Raw genomic sequence first — 21,759 nt, forward strand, 5'->3', positions numbered from 1 at the left:
ATACCTCAGCTGTAATGTCTTCTTTCTCTAAGGAGAATGAAGTTGATTGTTCTGCCAGGAAAAAAGATGGGTCAATTTCTTGCTCTTCCTTGGGAAGTACTTCAAGAACATGGGCTCTTGTGCTGTTTTTTAGACTGCCTTCCTCCAGCCACGAGGCTGAGGCACTGTCCTTAACATTGCAGCTCCAATCTGCACTAAAACACCATTTCAGCCCAACAGGTGGTTTCATGTTAGTAGGCACAGTTCAACCTGCTGCTGCTGCTGGGAGGTTGCTGACCCCCTGCAAGGCTACCACAAGAGAGGGTCCTAGAGTAACCAAGCCTGCTCCCCCTTGAACATGGCTCTGAGGAGCTCTGCAAAGCTAGTGTAGCATCAGCCTTCACTCGTCCTACCTTGCCAAGGATGTCATCTATCCAGAGGCTGAGACAGGGACAGAGCTATAAGCATCATATTCAATCTACCCACAGCTATGCCAAAATGAGGAGGGAAATCAATGCAAGGATATTGCCAGCTAGGCCACTGCCTTGCAAAAGCCCCATAGGAGCTGCAGAGAGGCTGGCACTGCTTGGAGAAAGCAAGAAACCTTTGAAGTCCTTCCCCATAGCAATTCTGGTGTAGGTGATTGCTCAGGAATGAAAGCCTCAGGGAAGGACTTGTGTCTCCTGGTCAGAAACTGACTGTGATGGTGGAAAAATAAGCACCAAGTGTATCCCAACCCCACATCTCAACCTGCTGTGCTTGAGCTTCTTGTTCCTGCTGCAATCACATTCACACATAGCAGTCAAAACAGGGAAATATCAAGGGTCCAATTTTCTAAATACTGGGAAATAAACCTACTAATTATTTCAAGAGGTAAGTACCACTCCACTTGCACACAGGTTTCACAGTGTAATTTCTGTATCATGGGAGAGCAGCACCACAAACATCCTCCCACAGTTGCTCCCTGCCCCCCAATGATGGCAGATCCAGGGCACACAAATGCTGCGCCTCGGGCTAATGAAATGGTTGAATGATGGCTTGGGGAAGGGGGCTCCAGCAATTTGCATCTCTCCAGAGGCAAGGAAGGCAATTAGAGCACTTTGTCAGGCCTTGTCTAGCTTCTGGAGTAGTGTGGTGCTACAGGTTAGGGTATTTTGCATCTCAGTCATGACCTCTGTTGATAAGGCTTAGGGAACAAGGACCAGAGATGGGCTCCACAGCACCACCTCCAACATTTCCTAGTTCTTTTCTGAATATAGGAACAAGAATGAGAGATCAGTTCACATTTAATCAGACCAAGAACTCCAGCAAATTTCTCAAAGGAATATTTTGGGGTTTGTGTTATTGAACCAGGAGTTGGGTGACATGGGGAGTGATGGCTAGTGGCCTTCCTGCTTCAGCAGGGCATGGCTTTGCTGGGTGTATGGGACTCCGAGCTGCTGACAGCCATGGCTTTATGTCCTTCTACCTCTACAGGGATTGCAGACACACTTCATGCAGCTTCAAACCTGCTGGGGTGGCAGAAGTCTGGTTTCCATAGCTCACAGGGATCATCCCTGACACTACCTAGTAGGAAACCTAAGAGGAAATTTTAGGGTAGGGCAAATAAAGTACCAAATCTGGTGAGCACCATCATCTCTTACAAGCTGTCCTTGGAACAACCGGCTCTCATAACAATTCCCACCAGCATCCAATTGGTAATGTGTCACTGGTGCACTACAGATCAATAATAAGCCACAGTGAGACTGCAGAGAGGCTGTACAGCATCTCCTGGGCCCTCCTTCACACATACCTCAGGAACTTGTTCAGGTCACCATGCTTCATGTACTCAAAGACCATGATGAGCGGGTCGCCATCACCACACACGCCATAAAACTTGACGATGTGCTCGTGCTGCAGGTTGGTGAGCAGCTCTGCCTCCCTCTGGAAATCCTTGCGGGCTGCCAAGGTAGGATCTTTCAGCGCCTGGAAAAGGGACACGGATACACACAGGGTGGGCTCAGGCAGGGGCAAAACCAGATCAAATGGGAGGCAGCATCACAGAGGAGCTGATGAGGAAGGGCAGGGAGAGGAACAGCTGCCACCAGCCCAGTTGCATTGGTTGGTTGCTGGTAGGTGCTGGTGGCACCATCTCAGTGTTTCGTTCATGTAGTTACAGACCCATCAGGTTCCCCAACTCATTTCCCAGGCAGGAGCAAACATGCCTCAGAGGGTAATAGCTTTCAATTATTCCCAGCTTGGGCAGGATTTGTACTGGTGACCTAGGGGTGAATGGCTTCATATCTCATTATTATTAAATTCCTGAACCAGCCGGTCCTTGCTATCTGTCTTTTATTTTGAAAGAGCTGACTTCACTGCCTTTATTCAGAAGATGGATTTGCCTGGCTGTGCAGTTATTGTGTGGATTTTTCAAACTGCCTCTGAAGAAGGACACTGCCAAGTCTTTTCTCATAATTTTTAAAATCATGGTTTTATTCCCTGCTGTTTATAACAGCTCCCCTGGCAGAGTGATGCTGAAATCAGTGCCCTTATTGAGAATATCTCATCTTCCACACCTGAGCACACCACTTCGCTATTGCCAGGTATCTCGCAGGCTCCAGGCTGTGTGGACCAGACCAATGTCGCTATGAAGATGTTGTTGTGGAAGGGTTTCCCAGTGTTGTCTGGCTTGTCCATGCATTATTGGCCAGTTGCATCAGAGAACTAGTTTGAAGGCAGTGTGTTGTCATCCCAGTGTAGCAAGGGAGGGCACTTAGTGAAAAACCTGAAGTCCAGAACATTTGACAAGATGGGATGACCATGAGAATCAGCACAGTCTTTGCAAACATTAAAAGAAATGAAGAGGAAATCCTGGTTTTGAGTTGCTGGGTCTCAGTTATATCCTGCTTATCCTCCATATGCCAGCACTATTTAGTACCAGCTCTGGCTTTATGCAGCCTAACAGGTATCAGAAAGGATTCAAGATAACTTGTTCCAGTTATCCCCAGATTCAATCTGTTGTGCGCTGGTTCCTCCTCAAAGGTGGGGGCACTGGGTAGTTCTCCCCCTATCTGCACGAAAACACACCTGCCCCCTTCTCCCCATGTCAATGGGAGACGTGGGACCAGGAGGTGCAGGCTCTGACTTACACACAAAAAGGGATGCTAAGCATCAGAAAGCTGTGCATAGAGGAAGGGCAGCACACTGCTTATGTACCTCCAGCTGGTCCATGGCACTGCTGGGTGCGATGCCTGCACAGAAGTAATAAGTCCTCCAGAGTAGGTGGTTTTCCCCTTGGAACAGATCTGCTGTGAGGCTTAGGACATGGCCTCATCTCCTTCTTCTGTACCTAAACTTCTAGTCACATGGCATGATTTTATATTAATTCTATGTCTTCTGGGATAGCTTGACTGGAAATATTTAGATGGATGCCAGTTACACAGTGCAGATGGCAAAGCATTCATCCTTATCTCAGGCACCCAATTACTTTTAGTCATTTCCTATCTTCATAATGTTGATGCTACCTTAATTTTCCCCCAAGAAAACAGTTCCTTCCCCCATCACTCTTTTCTTCCCCTTTTTTCTTGTAGTTGAATGTAATATTTCAAGCTGCAGTGGGTTTAGTTTTCCTCTCCTTCACACACAATTATTTCTACAAGGTGTTAGGGATATACGTTTGTAAATAACACAACAAAAAAAGAGATATTAAAAGCCCCATATTACTAAGGTTGCACAGCCAAACATTTAGAAATGAAGGCAACGGGAGCTGGAAGTGGTAGAACAGGGAAAGAAAACCAGGACCAAAGGAAGAGAAGGGATATCTCAGCAAAACCGCTGGAATGTCTCTCCTAGGAAGGTTTGGGATGAACTGTATTTGTGTCATCATCACATGATTCCTGCGTGATATCCGGCAACTCACTCAGCATCTGCAGGCTGCAGCCATTGTCATGAAGTGTCAGTTGTTCCAATATACCTGGGAAATCTCTTCTCACGGGGCATCAGGGCCAGGTCTGAATAGGTGCCGTGCATTTATTGCTGCAGCAGGGCTCAACAAGAGCCTGGTACCTGCTGTTTATGGGCTTGAAAGGCAGGTCAGTAACTCCATCCTCCACCCAAGTGGATTTTTCATCTCAGTCTCCCTGCTTCTCCATCTGCCCTCAGCAAAACGGGGATGATACAAACCCAGCACCGAGCTGGGAGGCTCTGAAAATGCGTGTACTCACATCTAGAGACCTCTCAGATACAGGAGTGATCATCACAGTCAAGCATCCCAGAGAGAAATGAAGAACATGTGTTCGGAGGACATGCCCTGAATACCAGCCCCTCCAGCATTTCTAGTACTTGACTTTATAACCTCAACGCTTTTTGCTAAATACAGGTTTTGTGCATTTCTTAGGGTGTTTTTAGAAGCAAGCTGAATAAAACACGAAGCTCGTCTATGCCATCACATCAAAACTCAGCTTGTCTGTGGGGCTGCAACCTTTAAATCCACTGAAAAGCTAAGCCCATTTAACCAAGCGAGTAACACAACCATTTTCTTTGGCCCTGGAGGAAGCCCCTGAGAGCAGAGCAGGGGAAGGCTCTGGGCTGTGGACTCAGCTGCCCTAACCAGAGTGTCCGGCTGCTGCCCTAAGCTACAGGGACTGGGGAGGTAGTTCTCAGCCTTTGTAAGGAACATGAGATCTTCAGGAAATGCAGCCAAATCTCGATATGTAAAGCCATTATTCTTTTCCTTTTTTTTACTTTCTTCTTTTTTTCTTTCCTTCTTTTTTTTCCCCCTTCCCCTAAGACTTAGAATGTGGCCTAAAGTAAAGGAATTCTTTCCCTGCCTGCCTCTCCAGAGCTGGCAGGAATCAAGATTTGAAGGCCCTGCTCCAAAGTGGGATCTGTATGATCTTGCAGGATGAAAGGCACTCTGGAGATGTAAGCTCATAGTAGCAATTAACAGAAACAAGTTCAGATGCTGTTTCTGCCTACATGCAAATGAAACTCAGAAGACACTTGAAAAATAGGATTGCATAAGGGATGGCTGACACTGAAAGGCAGGTACCAGATATATACTCAAGCAATTAATCACACGGGTAGCTGTGCTAGCTGAGCTTTAGCCAGTCTCAGAGGTGAAAGGTGCGATCTTGCAGTTTACAGCCAGAGCATAATGGAACAAATGAACTAAAAAAACCCAAAAAGCTTAAACTGCCAATGATTAAAACAACTCTCAAGTAACTGGATGCCTCCAGCTTCCTGGAGAGAGTGCTGGAACCTTTCTCCGCATCAATTCAAACGCAGATCTTCTTCCAGGGAGTTAGGAGACATCAATTAACTCCCGAGGATCAAACTACGTGCATCTGCTAACGGGTGCCACTTGAAAGGGCAGCACAATTCTGCACCGAGTGATGCCCTCTGCTCAGAGCCACATGATGGGGCACAGCTCACATAAGGACCTTCACAAGGATGCAAGCAGCAGCACACAAGCCAAGCTGAACTTGTGTTGGCTCAAAGTCACCAAAACAGGAGCGATCTGTGGCTGGGCAAGCAGGAGCTGAGTGAAGCCGAGCAGAGTGGCTTTGCCCACGTTGCAGCAAATCTGTTAGTTGTGCTTAGCTCCTCAGTGCTCATTTTTGCTATGGCCCTTTATTTGTTTCGGTTTCTGCATGTTCCACAAAGAGATAAAATTCAGAGAAGGGCCCCAGCCTCTTGCGGAGGGGATGTGGACTCCACACTGTGCTGCTGCAGCTGCACGGGAGCTTACAGCTTCCAGACCAGCTTCTCCTCCTTGTCTGTCTCCTGGCTGCATCAGCAGGAAGAGAGGCTTTGGCATTGCTGAGAACAGACAACCTTGGAGCGAAACACTGAAACCGTGTGTGACTAAGTGGATTTACCACAGCCTCCGGCATCAGATAAATCTCTGCCCCTGGCCCCCAGCCCTCCCCTGCTTGCCTTTCCCACGCAGGCTCATCCAGCCTCGCTCCATGGGCCAGCCCCTGCCCTATTCTCTGCCATTCATCCCTGGGATTTACCTTCACTGCCACCAGCATTTTGTCGTTGGTGGGGCTGAGGTTGTAACACTCGGCCAAGAACACCTTCCCAAAGGCACCTTCTCCCAGCTCCCTCTTCAAAACGATGTCTCTCCTCTTAATATGCTGGACATCTGTTGGAGGGAGGGGAGGAAGAGGGTTGAGGGAAGAATGAATAAGGATTAATTCAGGGAATGGAAAACAACTAATTCAGTTTTTCTAGCAAGTTGCAAAGGAACTGAAATTGCTTTGCAAGAGTATCCAGAGGGATCTTCTTACCCACCCACAGAACACAGCAGTCTCTAGGATGGAGCTCACCTCATGCGAAACATCTGCAAGGAGAGTACTTCAGGTTTATCGTGTTCTCTCTTCAAGCTCACAACAAGCTTGTCCTCAGAAAGAGGAACCTCTGGGGAAAAATCTGCTACAAAGACCTGAACCTCTGTGGAATTAACCTGGAAATAATTCATCTCCTGTGAGGTGTAGCAAAGGTCACGTACTTCCGATGCCAGGCCAGGCGAGATTCAAAGGTCCTGTTGAATTTTGCGTTTCACTTGCAATCAGTTTAACCCCAAACTCGAGCAGATTTCTGGGGCTGAACCTCAGTAAATCAAAGCATTCCCAAGGGGAGGAGAACCACTGACCCACATGCACCTTAAGGCATGAGCAGGAGCTGGTTGGGAGTGCCAAGTGTTGCCCCACAGCAAGACCCTGACCATGCAGCTATCTCCTATGCGACTGTTCCCCCAGAAACAAGGTTATCCCGGGATAAAGTCACTGGCACAACAGACAAAGTGAACCCATTAGTTTCAATGATCCTTTCCACTGACATTTAGGACAGCGAGGACTGACAGAGAATAGCAACCAAGGTTTCAGGAAGAATCAAAAGAGCAATAGCTACTAATTTAACAAAGGTACAGAGGCCTATGAAGATTGGTTTGCTCAGCTAACAGGGTCATTCATAAGGGCTAGATCTACGCAGCTACTAGGCACCTAGTACATAAACATCTAGCAGTATATCCATAAATGCTGCATCATGATTAAATGTCACTGGTTGGTGGGAGAGCCTGGAGGTCTCCATATTCTTTTATGGGGACAACACTAAGGCACAGCTGCTTGTTGCCAAACCTCCACACACCCTTCTGGCAATACAGAGGCTTCTTTTTAATGCCTGGAATGAACTGCAAGTAGATGTGCACAGCCACCATAGCAATTTCTGAGGGCACAGTACCCAAAACTTCTCTCTAAACTGCACTTCGCTGGCGCTTACTGCCTCCCTTGATAACTGTGGTAGCAAAGACTACCCCTAGCTTCAGCCTGATGGTCATGGCAGCACAGAGAGAACTACACACTCTTCTCCAGTGCTTGGTGAGCAAAAGCTCTCCTCAAGCAGAAGTATTAGATGGGACAGTGCTCTCTTTCCACTCCTACCTTGGGGCATTCATAACTTGACCCTCCCTCTGCTCTCAAACTAGACTGTTTTTGAGTCTTTTCTACCACTTCTTCCATGTGCACATACAGGTATGCACCCCTTTGCACAGATACATTTCCCTTGGGATACTGCAGATGCAGGAGGTGGAGGTGATGAACACTGTGTTTCAAACTGACTGCAGGGAAGCATCATTAACAGTGACCACAACCTGCCACCAACTCCTACCACCCAGGCTGCCGCATAGGCATCCATATAAGCCCAAGGGACCATATGCCCCACAACAACACAGGTATCACTCAATGTATTAGAAAGCTAATGGATTGGAAGATTAACATCCTAATGGCTTTCGTACAATTAAGCTTTTTAATTAGGAGCTCACACGCAGGTTTACAGAGCTGCCATTTCTGGCCTTTTTGCTTGCCTAGGAAGATGGATGCTGTGAGATTGGATAACCAACGGGCCTTGTAATGAATGATGCTTCCATAGGGAATTCCTGTTGACCTTTTCATTAACTGTTCAATAGACTGAAAACTGTTACCAATATTAATAATATTAGTAACATTAAGGCACAGGATGGTAGGCACATCCAAAATGACTTTGGTTTTAAATCTGCAGTGACAGCCAGGGAGAACAAATCACATGTGGACTTTGCCTTCTCCACCTGCTTTAGTTGAGGGTTTAAGGAGTACCTTGAGAAATCTGAAATGTTCTGTGTTGAAATGCTGAGTGACACACTTGGGTGAGGAAAGTCCTAATCTAAGAAAAGCTCAAATGGCACCAATTTACTTCACAGAGTAGAGGAAAAGGGGTTTTTAACTCTTGGCAAGCATTTCTATAGCACTCATCACTACAGTACCTAGGATTTACTGTATTGACAAACCATGTATTTGCATTCTTGGTCTCCTGAATAGCAGACATCAAGAAAGCTGCAGGGAAATGATCTTGTATTAAAAGGAGCCCAAGAACAATTTAACAAAGTCAGAATCCCAACAGAAATTTAGCAATTGCAATCCAATTGCCCCATTTGATGTGAGATAAAGTTAAAAAGGAAACTCGGAATAACCATCAATACCATTTGAGGCGATTTACTATATGAGTAAGTGTAACACCAGGAGAACTGAAGCAGACCTCTTTTTCTGCACTCCCCAGGGTGTTCCCCAAAACTTGCAGCTCCAAATTCTTCCTCCCAATAACATCTGAATAAACTGATCAGATGTTTCTGGGAGCCGGCATCCAGACTGTGCAATTATGTCTCCATTATTAAAATAATATCCCATCTGCCTTCAAGACCAGATTTCACAGCAAGTTGTTGGGGTCACCTGAAAAGATTCAGGGAAAATTTATATGAGGAATTAAAGGAGATTTGTGGCAGACAGAGTTAAACTGAGGAAGGAGCGATCCTTTTGAGGTAGCAGACTTATAGCACTGAGGGGTTTAAAGTAAACTTGGATGGTTATAAAAACAAAAGGTTCATGAAGTTAAGCAGTTTGACAGCAACTGATCAATCTCAATGTAGAGTCAGAAAAGTACTTTTGCTGATTCCAATTTTTTCTCAACCTTGAATGGCCATAAGTTTTGCTTGATAGTATTTTAGGCAGAGATGGAATAATAACTGAGCTACAATAAATTGCTTTTTCTCAGGCAACAGGCCTTTAGTACTTAAGTTTACATCAAATTCTTCCATTCACAGTGAGATCAGCACTATGATTAATTCTACATTACTATTAAACATGGACTTTAAACATAAAGCAATGACAAACTGCCCTGGCGCTGTGCGAGTGGCTGTGTTATTGCGTTAACCTTGCATCCCGGCTTGTCCATCCTGCCTGTAACTCACAAGGAAGGCCGAGTAGCCATGAAAGATGCTGTGCTGCAAGGGCACCTGGGAGGTTCATCTGCATAAATCTGTTTACCTCCTCCTGGAGGAGGCTGAGCCCTGTCTGATAAACAGCTGGTGTTTATTTGTTTTAGGCAGGCAGCGGTGTGCTAATCTGTCTGGGCTGCGTTGCAGTCAGCCCTGCTGACAAGGTGTATGCAAACTGGCTTCCCATAAGTACCACTCTTTTTTTGTTCCTTCCCCCCCTGTACCATTAACTTATAAAAACAAGCCAACAAGACAATTCAAAAGAACAACCTATGCAGGAGCCACAGCGAGACCTGACAGGAAAATAACCAGACTTGACAGCAGGATGGGAACTCATTCAAGGCCATGCTGTAACTACAGGAAAGGATATGAGCGCACTACACTGCTGTAATTCCAGTTTTAAATGAAACATCTTGCAGTCCTTGTTTTGAGATTACTATGTTGCTGCATGACACAGAAGGAGAGTTGTGCAGGTCCTCCACCTTCCATCTTGTACATCAAGCCTTAGCACACAAGAATGTGTTTCAAGCTCTTGTCTTCGCTGATGTTCTGAATAACACATGAACCACATCAGAAAACACCCAACCTGCAGATGGCTGGGAATGCCCCGTAACTTCAGTTCAGTGACGGTGAGCTAGAGCATTAACAACGGGGTAACTCTGGGACACTGCACTCAGCTTTACAAATTGCCTCCAGTGCAGAAAGCTTTCCTTTTCTCTGGAAGAGCCATAGAAGAAGAGTTGCAGCTTTGGATCTGCAATGGGATCTTACCTAACCTCCTCTGAACCTTTTGCAGGACGGCTGACTTGAGCTGTGCTTAAAGTGCACTTAGTCAGAAAAGTGGTTCTCTAAAAACAGCAACTTCTTCCTCCCCATATTCTCTCCCATGTGTCCCTTAATCATGTCTGCTCCTCTCCTTGACACAAACATATTCTAGTTTGGTAACCTTCTGAACCCAGCACAGCCATGGGATACAAGGAAAGAAGAGGGAACAAGATTAATTCTGCTTTTCTTATACATCAATCCACCATGTCCTCATGGGTCACTTCTGCACTGGCCCCTGGGACAGAGCCTAGAAAAGCCAGAACATTTTTGCTTATATTGCTGAGTCAATGACTCTCCACCCAACTTTCACACTCGTATTGCAGAATCTCTTGCTTTTGGCAAGATCAAGGCAAAAAGACCCCTGATCAACCTGCAAATCCCAGTTAAAGCATATAGAGCTGGTAACAGACTGTGTGCAATGAAAACACATTTTTTCTAATAGCCACCACATTTCAATCACATGAGCAGAAATTGGGAAGTTGCACGGGTGCATTTATGAATCTAATTTTCCAATTATTGTCTTATTTCCGAATCAGTCCTGGGGTCAGAAGAAGAAGAGATGGGTTCAGTGACACTGCAAATTCTGCATTTCAGATTCCCGTCACAGCCAGCATCTTTAAAACCATGGTTTGATAATGCTCTTGGATACACGTGACTGTGTTTGGACACAGAGGACTACAGTGGGAGGTAAATGGACAAATCAAACTCCAAACAGAGTAAACCACGAGCAGTGCCAGTGCTTAAGTTACAGCAAAATGCAAACCTACTTGAGCTGAATAATTTACACTAGGTCTGAAATTAATTCCTCGCACCACTTTCTTTCAGACTCCTGAACAGCAGCCTGTCTGGTTGCTGCATTTCTAGTGGGTTTCCTGCCTTTGCTATGGTAATTCACAGACAACATGTAGCTCACTGGGGAAACACAGAAAAATAATATAAATTTCTCCTTTTACTTTTGCCACCTTCTTTACCAGCAGCTTTCTCTTCTAGCCTAGGAAAGGCCACAATCAATTTCCTATCAGTTTCTTTTCCTCCACATGTGGCCCCGTTTTCCCAAGAGGCAGGTCCTTTCCTGCGCCTCTCCATCACTGGCTCCTCCCTCCCTCCCTTAGCTTTGTCATTTCATGGCATTTCTTCTCTATTTCTTGACCCTCTTGTTGTTCAATCCCTGTTTTAAACCTGATTTCTTTTAGATGTTTTTCAAGGGTATCCTGATGTGAGTCTGGGCTGGCCTCTTTGTGGTAACAGCCTTGATTTTTGTAAGCTTCTAAAGCCTCATTTGCATCAACAGCACTTTATAAATGATAACAACAATGACATTTTTCAGTAGTGGCTGAGTCATTGGCTGTAACAGCTAATTTATGCCAAAGAATTGTCTCTTTTCTTTATACATAAGGTGTCCATAGAAAGGTAGCAAAGTTCTCAGTCAATATGATTCATTCACTTCTTTCTTGACTCACTGCTAAAATAATTCTTATGAATAAACCCTGCATAGTCTCCCTGCTCGGTGACAATTAAAATCAAATAAATAAAGCTTACAATTTACACTGGAAATCTTTCCATTAAGACAGGTAACTACCAAAGTGCCTTCCATGTCAAGCAGTCAATTGCAACCTAGATGTCAACCAGACGTGTTGATGAGTTAGTCAATGTACCTGATCAGAGCAAAGCGTGCAGATTGGATAGGACCAGATCAAAAAGCCTTGCCAGTGGAGAACTGATAAGTCATTCTCTCACAGGCTTGTCTCACAGTGAGAGAAGATAATGCATAGCCCAGCTGCACAGAGTCTGAGTCTCCCTCCTGGCCTGGTGCAAATCCATCAAAGTCAATGAAAGATATTGATTTCAATTGTGGACTGCTGTGAAGTACATGGAAACAACGGGAGAATCAGTCCCACATCGTTTCAGAAAATGGAGACATGTACAGGCTGTTTCCCTAGATGGACCCCAAGGTAGCCCTCCACTTCTGGTGACTTTTCTCCCAGCTCTGACATGAACCACCTCTGGGAAAAGGCCTGGATACAGGCTTCAGCATCTCGGCTCTGTGCCCAGATGCTGGTTCTTTGCCAAGTTCCTCTGTTAAGGCACCCTTCAAGGACTCAGATTCAAAAGAGTTGTGATTATAAGCACCAAGCAGTTCTGACAGCCCTTTCAAAAAGACCCCAAATCATGAAGGTTTATGGAAAGCTTATGTGAATCTCTGGGAACTTGTGGAGTGGACACAGTCCTTGGCTGAGCCACATGTTGGGCTCCAACATGTGGGTGCATCAAGGCCCTTCCCACCCCCTTCTTTGTACCCCTGTGGACAAGACCACCTCACTCAGACCTTTCTCTTCACTTCAGGAGCATTATTTCAACATTACTAATTCTGCATGACAGTTCTGATAGCCATGAGTGTGTGTCCACACAGCAAAAACAGAGTGAGAGACTTCCATGAGAGATCTTCCATGTCGCCTTTGGCCTTGATGGAACCAATCTGAAGTGCAAAGGGTGCTCTCCCTTTTACTGTGTTACCCCTCTCTTTGCATCCCTTCTCAGGCTTCTTGATCTCCAGCAAAACCAATATAAGTCATTGACTTCACAGACTCTCTTCCCACTGTTTCTCATCTCTTGTACCTTACCAAGATGCTGGAAACTTGCTTCCAGGCAGCCCCTGGTGCCTGACTATATATTATGTTATTAGTCATGATTGCACCTGCAGACCTTCATAAAGACCTTAAAAGACAACTACTTCGTTTTTCTAGAGTTCTTTGCATTTTCTTACCATCCCCTTCTTTCCCTGGGAGCAGCCACAAGTCATGAGTGCAGATCCCAGAAGTGAAGGAGGCATTATTGCCCAGCCGACCTTGCAGACCTGGAGCTAATGCACTACATGCTGCTAAATGGACCTTGGTAAAAAATAGCAGGCCATGATGCATTTAGCTGGACAATCTGGACTACAAAAAATTATCCAGTAATACCAGTCTGTGCCAGGAGCTGACATTCAGTGTAATAAAGCCCCAGAAAAGAGAACAGAAGAGAAGGATCTGCAAGCCAGACTTCTGATGCTTTGAAAATGCCCTACATCCACCACTTCTGAGCATATCTCTAGCAACAAGGACACCATCAGCTCCTCTGGCTTTTGCTATTGCAATAGCAGGTAGAGAGGAAGCCCTGACACAAAAGGCTGCCTTTCAGTTCTCAGCTAACTCCAGTCAGCCTCAATTCAAGGCTGCAAACAGACCTCAAGCGCCACAGAGTGGTTTGATTAGCAGCATGGGGCGACTGGATTAGCACCCACTGCGCTGACACAACTTGAGCTGCTGCATCTCTGCTGTAGCACCAGCTCCAATATCAGCCACACGGCAACCATTGGCAATGACAGCTGACATGCACAATGCCCTCAGAGCTGAAGGTGAGTGTAAAGGGAGCGTCTGTGTGTAAAGGAGCTGGCAAAAAGGCAAAGCACAATCACCCCTTAAACCAACAACCCATCAGATGCAAGCCCAGAGCCTGCCAGGCTCCCTCATCACATCACACTGAAAACGGTTTGGAAGCAGGTGACATCTGGTGTAACATACCTGCAAAGCTTTAAACCCAAACCAAAGCAAACTCTCCTCTTCTTCAGGAAAAACAATCTGAAAAACAATAATGTTAGAATGTGCCTGGCACCACCCGACAAATACTACAAGCAAAAACTTCTGTTCCAGTTTAAACCACCTGACACTCCTACAGAAACAAAACATGATTTCAAGCTCTTCTCAACCACTTCAGTCCCTAAATCTGAGTACTAACATCTTAGTAATTATCTTATGAAGAGAGCAATATAAAGCATCCCATGCAACCGGGTGCTGATCAGTCTCAGATGGGATGCACAACACCGCATAGTCCTGCACAATGAACAGCCATCCTGGAGAGATCCCAAAGCAAAAGAGCTACAGCAAGAGAAAGGCTCCTGTGCATCACCCCCAGCAAATGTTTGACAATGACTACAGCAACAAAGAAAGGAAGCCCCCAGCACATTGGACCTTGCCCAGCAGTGGGCTCTTGCCTTTAAGTCAGCATCCACCTTCTCGTTCTGCAGATTTGCAACTTACTGGAATTACGCATGCAAGAGCTCATAGTAGCAGGACCTGTCCTTAATCTGACACGGTAAATCCCTTCACTTATGGGATGCTGGTGTCAATGGTTAAAATAGCCATTTTAACATTATGGAGACCCGGAAGACTTCCCTAAAGGAATCTAATGCAAGCAAGACTCCCTGCAGCCACTGGGGTCAGGGTAAGGGAGAAGGCACACAGCTGTAAGTAGTTTCCAGCTGTGGCCCAAACCAGTCCCTGCCTCTGTTCAAGGCACACGTCAAGATTCCCTCAGGTCAGGCAAACACCCTGGTCCCACTTCCTGCTGTCGCCTCTACAGAGCCTGGGTGCAGGTTCACCCCATGCCCATCCATGCCTCCATGTACCAACCTCAGCTGGCTCCCAGGGGAACACAAAACACTGCTGGTGGATCCAAAACCTTAGTGACATTCCAAACAAAAGACTTAAAAACTGACCAGTGTTCCCATCATCTCCTGCACCTTCTCAAGTAATTCCTGTCTGACACTAGACTGCAAAGCAAAACTGCCTTTCCAGCTTTATCAGTCTGTTTTGTTAGACGTCTAGCACCAGCTTCACATACTGAGGTTCTGCCTTTTGTCTACAAAAGTTAACTACACAACTGGGTTCTTCTGAGGAGGAAGACTAAGCCCATCAGGAGACAGGTAGAGGAGGGACGAGAGTGGGCTGCAGAGGTCTTTGCATTGGATGAAATGCCCAAGACCCTCAGCATATCGTAAAAAGAACCTTACACAAAGCATCATCCTCAACGACTCACTGGTACACGCGAGCAGCTCTTGGAAACAAGGACTGGGAATCTTGGCAGGGTAGGAGGAAAAGGGAAAAAGAGAGGAGAAAGAAGTCTTTCTGGTGAATGTGCTTTCTTTCCAGCAGCCAGGCCCCTAGGTCCCCTGCTGCCAAAGCACTCAGAATAAAACATTAATTCAATACCACACATTTAATTACACATTATTTGAAAGTGAATTTATTTAACAGAGGAAAATAATCTTCAGAGAGCATCTGCATCTCTCAGACTCATGCGTCTGCAGGGAGGGGGCTTGGAGAGGAGATAGGAGGAATAATGGTTTGTTTTACATCAGCAGCTACTGCTGTTCAGTTCACCCCTTCAAAAGGGAAGATTTTAAAGAGATAGAGTTGTGTTTTGGAGGAACTTACCAGCCGATTTCATTTTCCAGGTACTTTCCACTTGATTGGAAAGCGCTGCTGCGGACAGATATCACTTGTCTTCCTTTTTTATTATTTTTCTGAGGAAAGGGAGGGATTACTGGTGGAGGGACAGAGGAGGATTGGCTGTCCCTCGAGGGACCACACAATAGTCAGATTTCAAGGCTTAAGGCTTTAACAACGCAGCAATCAGACACTTAACAGCATCCTATTGCCGAGATGGATAATCGCAAGAAAGCTGGAAGCGACCAGGGCTCAGCAGCAGCCTCGCAGCTTTGAGAGCATCTCCCAGCAGGAACACAGAGGCTTACCTTCTGCCCCTGAGGTCTCAGGGGCTCTTGGCTATCGGCTACTCCAGCCTGCGAGTTCATTGCCATGGCTCTATCAGCTCCAGCAAGGCCACAAGCCTGGCAGTGCCTGCTTTCAGACAGCATCCAACCTCCTATTCCCCAGGCAAAGCTCCACTGCAGAGAGCTAGGGACCGACTTCAGTACCTGTCACAGGCACAGCTCCTCCTCGGTTGTGTGTGAATCATGTTGAGCTGCTGCAAGGCCAGAAAAGAGCTGCTGGATCCATCGGAAGAAGGAGTTTGCTGTCAGTAAACTCAGCCTGAGCTTTTGCCTTTGCTATCCTCTGGGTTTTGGCACCACTGCAACATCCCAGCAGGACATTGTCAGTCAGGGCTGGGTTATTTGGCTCATGCCATGACATGAGCTTTTTTCCCAACCATCATCCCTGAATTGGGTATTCCTCACACTCCTCTATCTGGGAGCAGCGCCGGAAAACTCCTTCATCTTTGCAATAGCCTTGATTAGACTGCAGTTCCCACCTGGAGTGACAGGCAGACATCAAAGTGTGCAGTGCATCACTGCTGCTAGCACCTAGTACTCCCTACAACAAATAGTATGCACCCACCATAAATGATAAAAAAAAATCCAGATATATTAGATATGTTATGGAAACTATTAGGAGGGTGGCATTAAAGAAGGAGGTATGGTTTGGAAATGGTTCAAATGCTGAACTACAGCTGCGGTCCCCAGTGCAGAACCCACGCTGAACAGAGTAAGAGCTGGCCCTAAAGCTGAGTGCAAAATGAAGACGTATTTTTAGAAGAAGCGCAGTTCCCTCCAGATGCAGAATTATGGAAAGAGCTTCAGAAAAATTTGTTGTGGCAGAATTTCTGGACCATCTCAAAGTAGGAAATTTGGTGAGAGGGCCTGGTCTTCTGCATTTTCCAGCTAGAGCTCCAGGCAGGTTGGAAATGCTTCTGGCGGTTGCCACCCTCATCATCATCCCAAAGGAAAAGGACAATTTTGGACAAAACAGCATCTTCTGCTTCTTTATTTTTGTCTCGTTTTTTCCTTCTGTGATCCCTGGGTACCGATGCTCTTTCTTGCCCCATGCCCAGTCATTCTTCTGCCAACAACGTTCTCCCGCTTTGTGGTCATTAAACAAGTAGCTAATGCAGCCAAACTCACGGAACAAGAAAATTCCAGAAATAAGGGCCATATGGAGTAAAAGCATGAGGTGTTGAAAGACAGATCTCAGGTTCAAGTTATGATTTCATTAGAAAGCCCCTCTCCAATTTGCCCAATTTCCATCTTTCCCCTTCCTTCCCACCTCCTCTGACTCCCTTTCTTGCAGGACCAAAACAGGAGGTGCATTTATGTCTATGGCTTGATGAGGTGTTCCCTCAGACTCATGTTTTCCTAACACCCGGAATGGACTTTGTTCCATCTTTCTTTATGCCTGAGGTTTCCTTGGCTTTCTCCCTACTTGTTCTGTCTGCACAACCCCATCCCTTTTTCATCTTGCCAACTTCTGCAGAAGGAAACCCCTGAAGGAGGAGTAATGTGAGACAACTCTGCCTGCTGGGCTCTAAAATTACTGTGGTTTGGGCAATTGTAGCAATTGTTATGAGGCAGCAAATTACGTATAAAGAAGTAAAGAGAAGGATGCATTGTACAAAGGGATTAGCTAATCTGATGGGGATAGCAGCTGGTCTTATTTAGCTCTCCAGGTCTGTGCATAGTTGGGGCTTCCTGTACTCCTTTGGTCTACATCTGAGTCACAAGTAGGATGCAATGAATATTGGACTCGTGGTCCTGATGCTTCACACAAGGAGAAAGCCACCTTTCCCCAAGCAGGGTAACAACAGGGTGGATCTAGACAGGAGAAAGGAGCCCACCAGTAACCCTGGATCCATCCTACAGAAGAGGACCTCTGAAAGGCAGTGGCTTGGCTATTCATTGGCTCCAGAGCTGTTCCATGGTGGGATCCAACTAGTTTCACAGACACTGGCTGAGCAGAGGCACTGTCATGCCAACACTACCTTCCTCTCCTTGGCAGAAACAGAGCTCTTTGGGGAGCAAGAACTGAACCAGAAAAAGTTTTCCTTGGACAAGGCTTTGGAAATCTATCATCACCAGGAGCTCAGGACTATTTAAGGAGCCACATGGTCTTGTTAGGACACTGCCTTTCCTTCCCTGATGGTACTGGTTGTATTGTATCCCCGCTGTGTCCTGCCTTTATTATGATCATAAATGAGAATGCACCTTGGTTTATTGTCTCTGGCTCTCTCCCATGGGGAGAACATGGACACTGTATGTTAGTCCACTTGTCTGTCACCTTTCAGCAATGTCTTACACCATTATGGTGCAGATGGTTGGGGTGAATTTTCAGAGAAATATCGCAAAATTCACCATGTATAAGAAAGGGGAGAAAATAAAAAATCCTACAGTTTTCTCCTGTGGCAAAACTTCAGTGTCTGCACCAGGGGAAAAATACCTAGTTATTTCTTCTTAAGGGTCATGGTGAGACTCAAGAAAACATTCTGCAGTGCTGGTAGCCTCAGAAGACAATGATTGATTGCAGATGGTGAAAAGGTGCATGTTCAGCTTTAACCGAACTATGTGTGAAGTCTAGATGATTGCTAAGTTGGTATTCAAGACACATGGGGAAGGCAACCTACTAGGATCTTCAGCTACAAAACCAAGATTATATATATACTTTTATATATATATATATTATACGTGGCTTAACAGCTTAAATCTAAATGTGTACACTGAAGTTTTGCAGCAAGAACATGCTGCTAGTGGAAAGGACCAAAATGAGCAAGATTGCTGAGAAAGGAAGGAAAGGGAACTAACGTTTTGCAGTGAGCTGAGGATGCAGAGGCATAAAAAAGGACCTCCCAAAGCTGGCAGCAGCAATGTGTAGATGAGTATATGTGGGTGGTGCAGCAGAGCACAGAGTGGAGCGTAACAGTGGAAAGTTCTCTACGTCATCAGCTGTTTCTCTTCACTAGTCTAGGACAAGTCTCATTTCATCGGAAAATGTCTTGAACAAGAGTACACATGTTGCTTTCCTGAACTGTCTTAATTGGAAGGCCAGCATCAGGTACTGGGACGGAAAAAACAAAGGCCAATTGCCACTAATCTAATCCATCAATCTGCCTGCAAATCCTGTTTCATTACTGCAATCTGAGTTTGGGAAGTGACCCTAAATTCAGCTTGTATTATAAAGGTCACCTTGATGTCTTTTCTTTAGCAATCAGAGTTTAAATCATGTCCCTTAACCTTTTCCCAGGGCAGGGATTTTTTAAGCAGGCAATGGGAAAACCTACCCAGATCAATATCTGGGTGCAGGCGAGCACTCAAAGTTCAGAACTTCACTCAGACTCCTGCATTTGTACAGCTGGGCTGCAATTCACCTGCACACAGAGCTCACACCAAGACATCTGAGGACTCCAGAAACCGGAATTGTAGAGAAAGCAGTGAAAAAATAATGAAGAAAAAATAATGAAAAAAAAATAATGAAGGAAAAACATAATTACCAAGCTGTTCAAAATCACATCTTCATTTCTGGGAGGAGTTCAGTGAAGGAAAAGATTCCTATGCTATCCAGCTTGCTTCATTTATCCTTTCTTCGTGGATAGCGCTGTGTCTCCATTGCATAAATTGCAGTCTCCTCATGCCACATCTCCTCCAATGTAGCTATATTCCCAGTGCTGCTCACAATATTGCAGGAGGGTCAAAGAGGCGCTCTCTCAATATGTGCTTCTCTTTTGCTTGGCATTCCTCTCACACACATCCCCAATCTAGAAAGGCACTGGGCACATTTGGGACCTCAGGCACAGTCAGTGCTGGTAAAGAAACCCTCCCATCCATGTTGGTACAGCAAGCACGATTCCTGCTTTCAAGCTTTCCTTGCAGATCATTAGCAGACATTATGAAAAACACAGGTGATTGAGACTGACCTTCAAGACCCATCACTTTCAACCACTTTCCAATTGGAAACACTTTCAGCAATAGGTCCTTCCTGTCTTTTGCTCAAAGGCAGATTTCTATGCATGCTCTCATTTTAAATCCTACACCAATGCTCCTACCCCCAGTCATTAATCTCTGATGCTGGTCCTTGTCAAATACTCGCTGAAAATCTCAGTGCACTGTATCCACCGAATTTCCCTTATATATAGTGGCAGCTGGCTCCTCAGGGAATGACAGCAGATTAGTGAGTGTGACCTCCCAACACTTCAAGCCACATAAGTCTGGCCTTCACAGGGCGTTGCTTTTCCAGGTGTTTTCCCACAGAATCCCTTCAAGTTTAAGGAGATTTCCAAGAATTTCCCAGAGCAAACATTAAACTTACCGGTCTGACTCTTGTCCCCATTACATTTACCACCTTCCAACTCTCATCCATCTGCCCCATTTTAGACAGGCAATTTAAATTGTCCGTGAAAAGCTTGGTGAGTCATGTGCGTGCCCAAAGGTGTGCACATTACAGGATCTCCATCTGTAGACGATGCTCACCTTGTCCCATGCCCTTGAACAGCTGGCCACTGATATGGGGACAGCTTCCTCTTCATCCTTTATAAAGTTGGATGCAATTTTGGCAGATGAAAAATATTTAATAATCCTTCTCTTATCACTGATATAAGCTGCCTTTCGTTCTCTGTCATCAAAGTTCTCCATATATTGCTCTCAAGATAAGCACTTTCTCCTCCATATCCTCTGTACTAGCTCACTGTTCTCCTCGAAAATCCAAACCCCTCCTTGCTCCGAGGCCACTTTTGTTGTTTCTCAGAGATACTTATATGAAAAAGGACCTTGCTGTCTGAAACACATCCTTAGTATCCAGTGTGGCTGCTGCTTTCCATCCTTTCGTCTTCTCTTGCTTTCTTCTTCCTCTCCTCTCTTTTCACTGTAATACTTCAACAGTGCCCCATCATTGTCTCTCTCTTCCTTAGCCAGCCTGGCATACGTCAGTCCTCTCATTCTGCCTTTGTCTTTATTTTCACTAGACTGAATGTTTAAGGCAGCCTTCCCAACTGTATCATAAAGACCTGCATTAAAGCTCAGCCAGCTTTCTCCAACTCATTTTGCATTCCCTGTAAGCCTGCTTATCGAAAGGCCAGTGGTTTTGTATGGCAGCCCTTTCTGCAGACCCTCCTCAGCACTTCAGCTCTGCAGGGAATATAATCACTGCATCCTAGATGCTCTTCTATTTCAAGTGTATTTATTACAGCTGCTCAATTTCCTTTAATCTGCCATTTCTCCTCCTCCTCCCTGTACTATTGTCGCCTATTCACTGAACTATAAGTGCACTGAAGGAGGCTTTTACCTCTGACCCTCACTGCCTGCTCCAAGCCCCACCCTTGCACTGACTCACACTGGGTGCCCTGTGCACTGATTAGAGCTCATTACCCGTGTGGCTTAACGAATGTGCCGGGCCCTTTGCAAGCAAGTGCAAATGTCACAGACAGCATGCTCCCACTGCTAACCCCTCGGGACTAATTGAGGGAGAGAAAACAATACTTTCATGTACAAATTGCCTGTATCATCACCACCGAGATGGAAATAACGACCCAGAAACTCTCCCAGGCCTGTCTAAGAGAAGGAAACCTTAACAACAGAGAGTGCCCATGTCTGCCAGAGTCTTGTAAAACAATGTATGTCTGGGGGGTAGAACTATGTTTTTATGTAGAGGATGCGTGTTCCTTTGGTGACAAGGTTGAGCGTAAAACCACAAGCATCCCTTCAGAGCTGGATCTGAAACAGCCAGAGAAGCCCCAGCTGACATGCAAAACATCAGCGTGCTTTCCTGTATGTTAAGTTGTGTGAGCACACACACACCCCGAGGTTTAATTGGTGTATTAATGTATTAAAGCACTGACACAAACAAACAGGGACTGCTTTCATAAGCTACAAAATCCTTGAGTACATCGTAATTAGCTGGGCTTGTTAAACCACTTAATAAGCAATAGATAGCATGTGTCTGATGCCCCTGCGCCTTGGCTCAGTGGGAACAACAGGCAAGTGCTTACATATGAAATGAGTTCAGTTCCTAGGTGAACCCTTAAGAAATATCATTTCGTTCTCTGTCATAGGGAACTTCTGCCTGGGG

At 45.6% G+C, this 21,759-nt stretch overlaps 1 protein-coding gene across 10 annotated transcripts in view; it reads right to left on the reverse strand.

Moving 5' to 3' along the window:
• NTRK3 (neurotrophic receptor tyrosine kinase 3) overlaps positions 1-21,759 on the reverse strand; it is a 210,112-nt gene that overhangs the window by 36,385 nt on the left and 151,968 nt on the right. For all 10 annotated transcript variants that reach the window (XM_065688480.1, XM_065688477.1, XM_065688474.1 and 7 more), the window contains 2 exons: positions 5,976-6,106; positions 1,772-1,944 (listed from right to left, as the gene is read on the reverse strand). In XM_065688480.1, the coding sequence (XP_065544552.1) occupies positions 1,772-1,944; positions 5,976-6,106 (304 nt within the window). The remainder of the gene's footprint in view (positions 1-1,771; positions 1,945-5,975; positions 6,107-21,759) is intronic.

The sequence above is a fragment of the Lathamus discolor genome, chromosome 8 (assembly GCF_037157495.1).
Source record: "Lathamus discolor isolate bLatDis1 chromosome 8, bLatDis1.hap1, whole genome shotgun sequence".
Classification (NCBI taxonomy): Eukaryota; Metazoa; Chordata; class Aves; order Psittaciformes; family Psittacidae; genus Lathamus; species Lathamus discolor.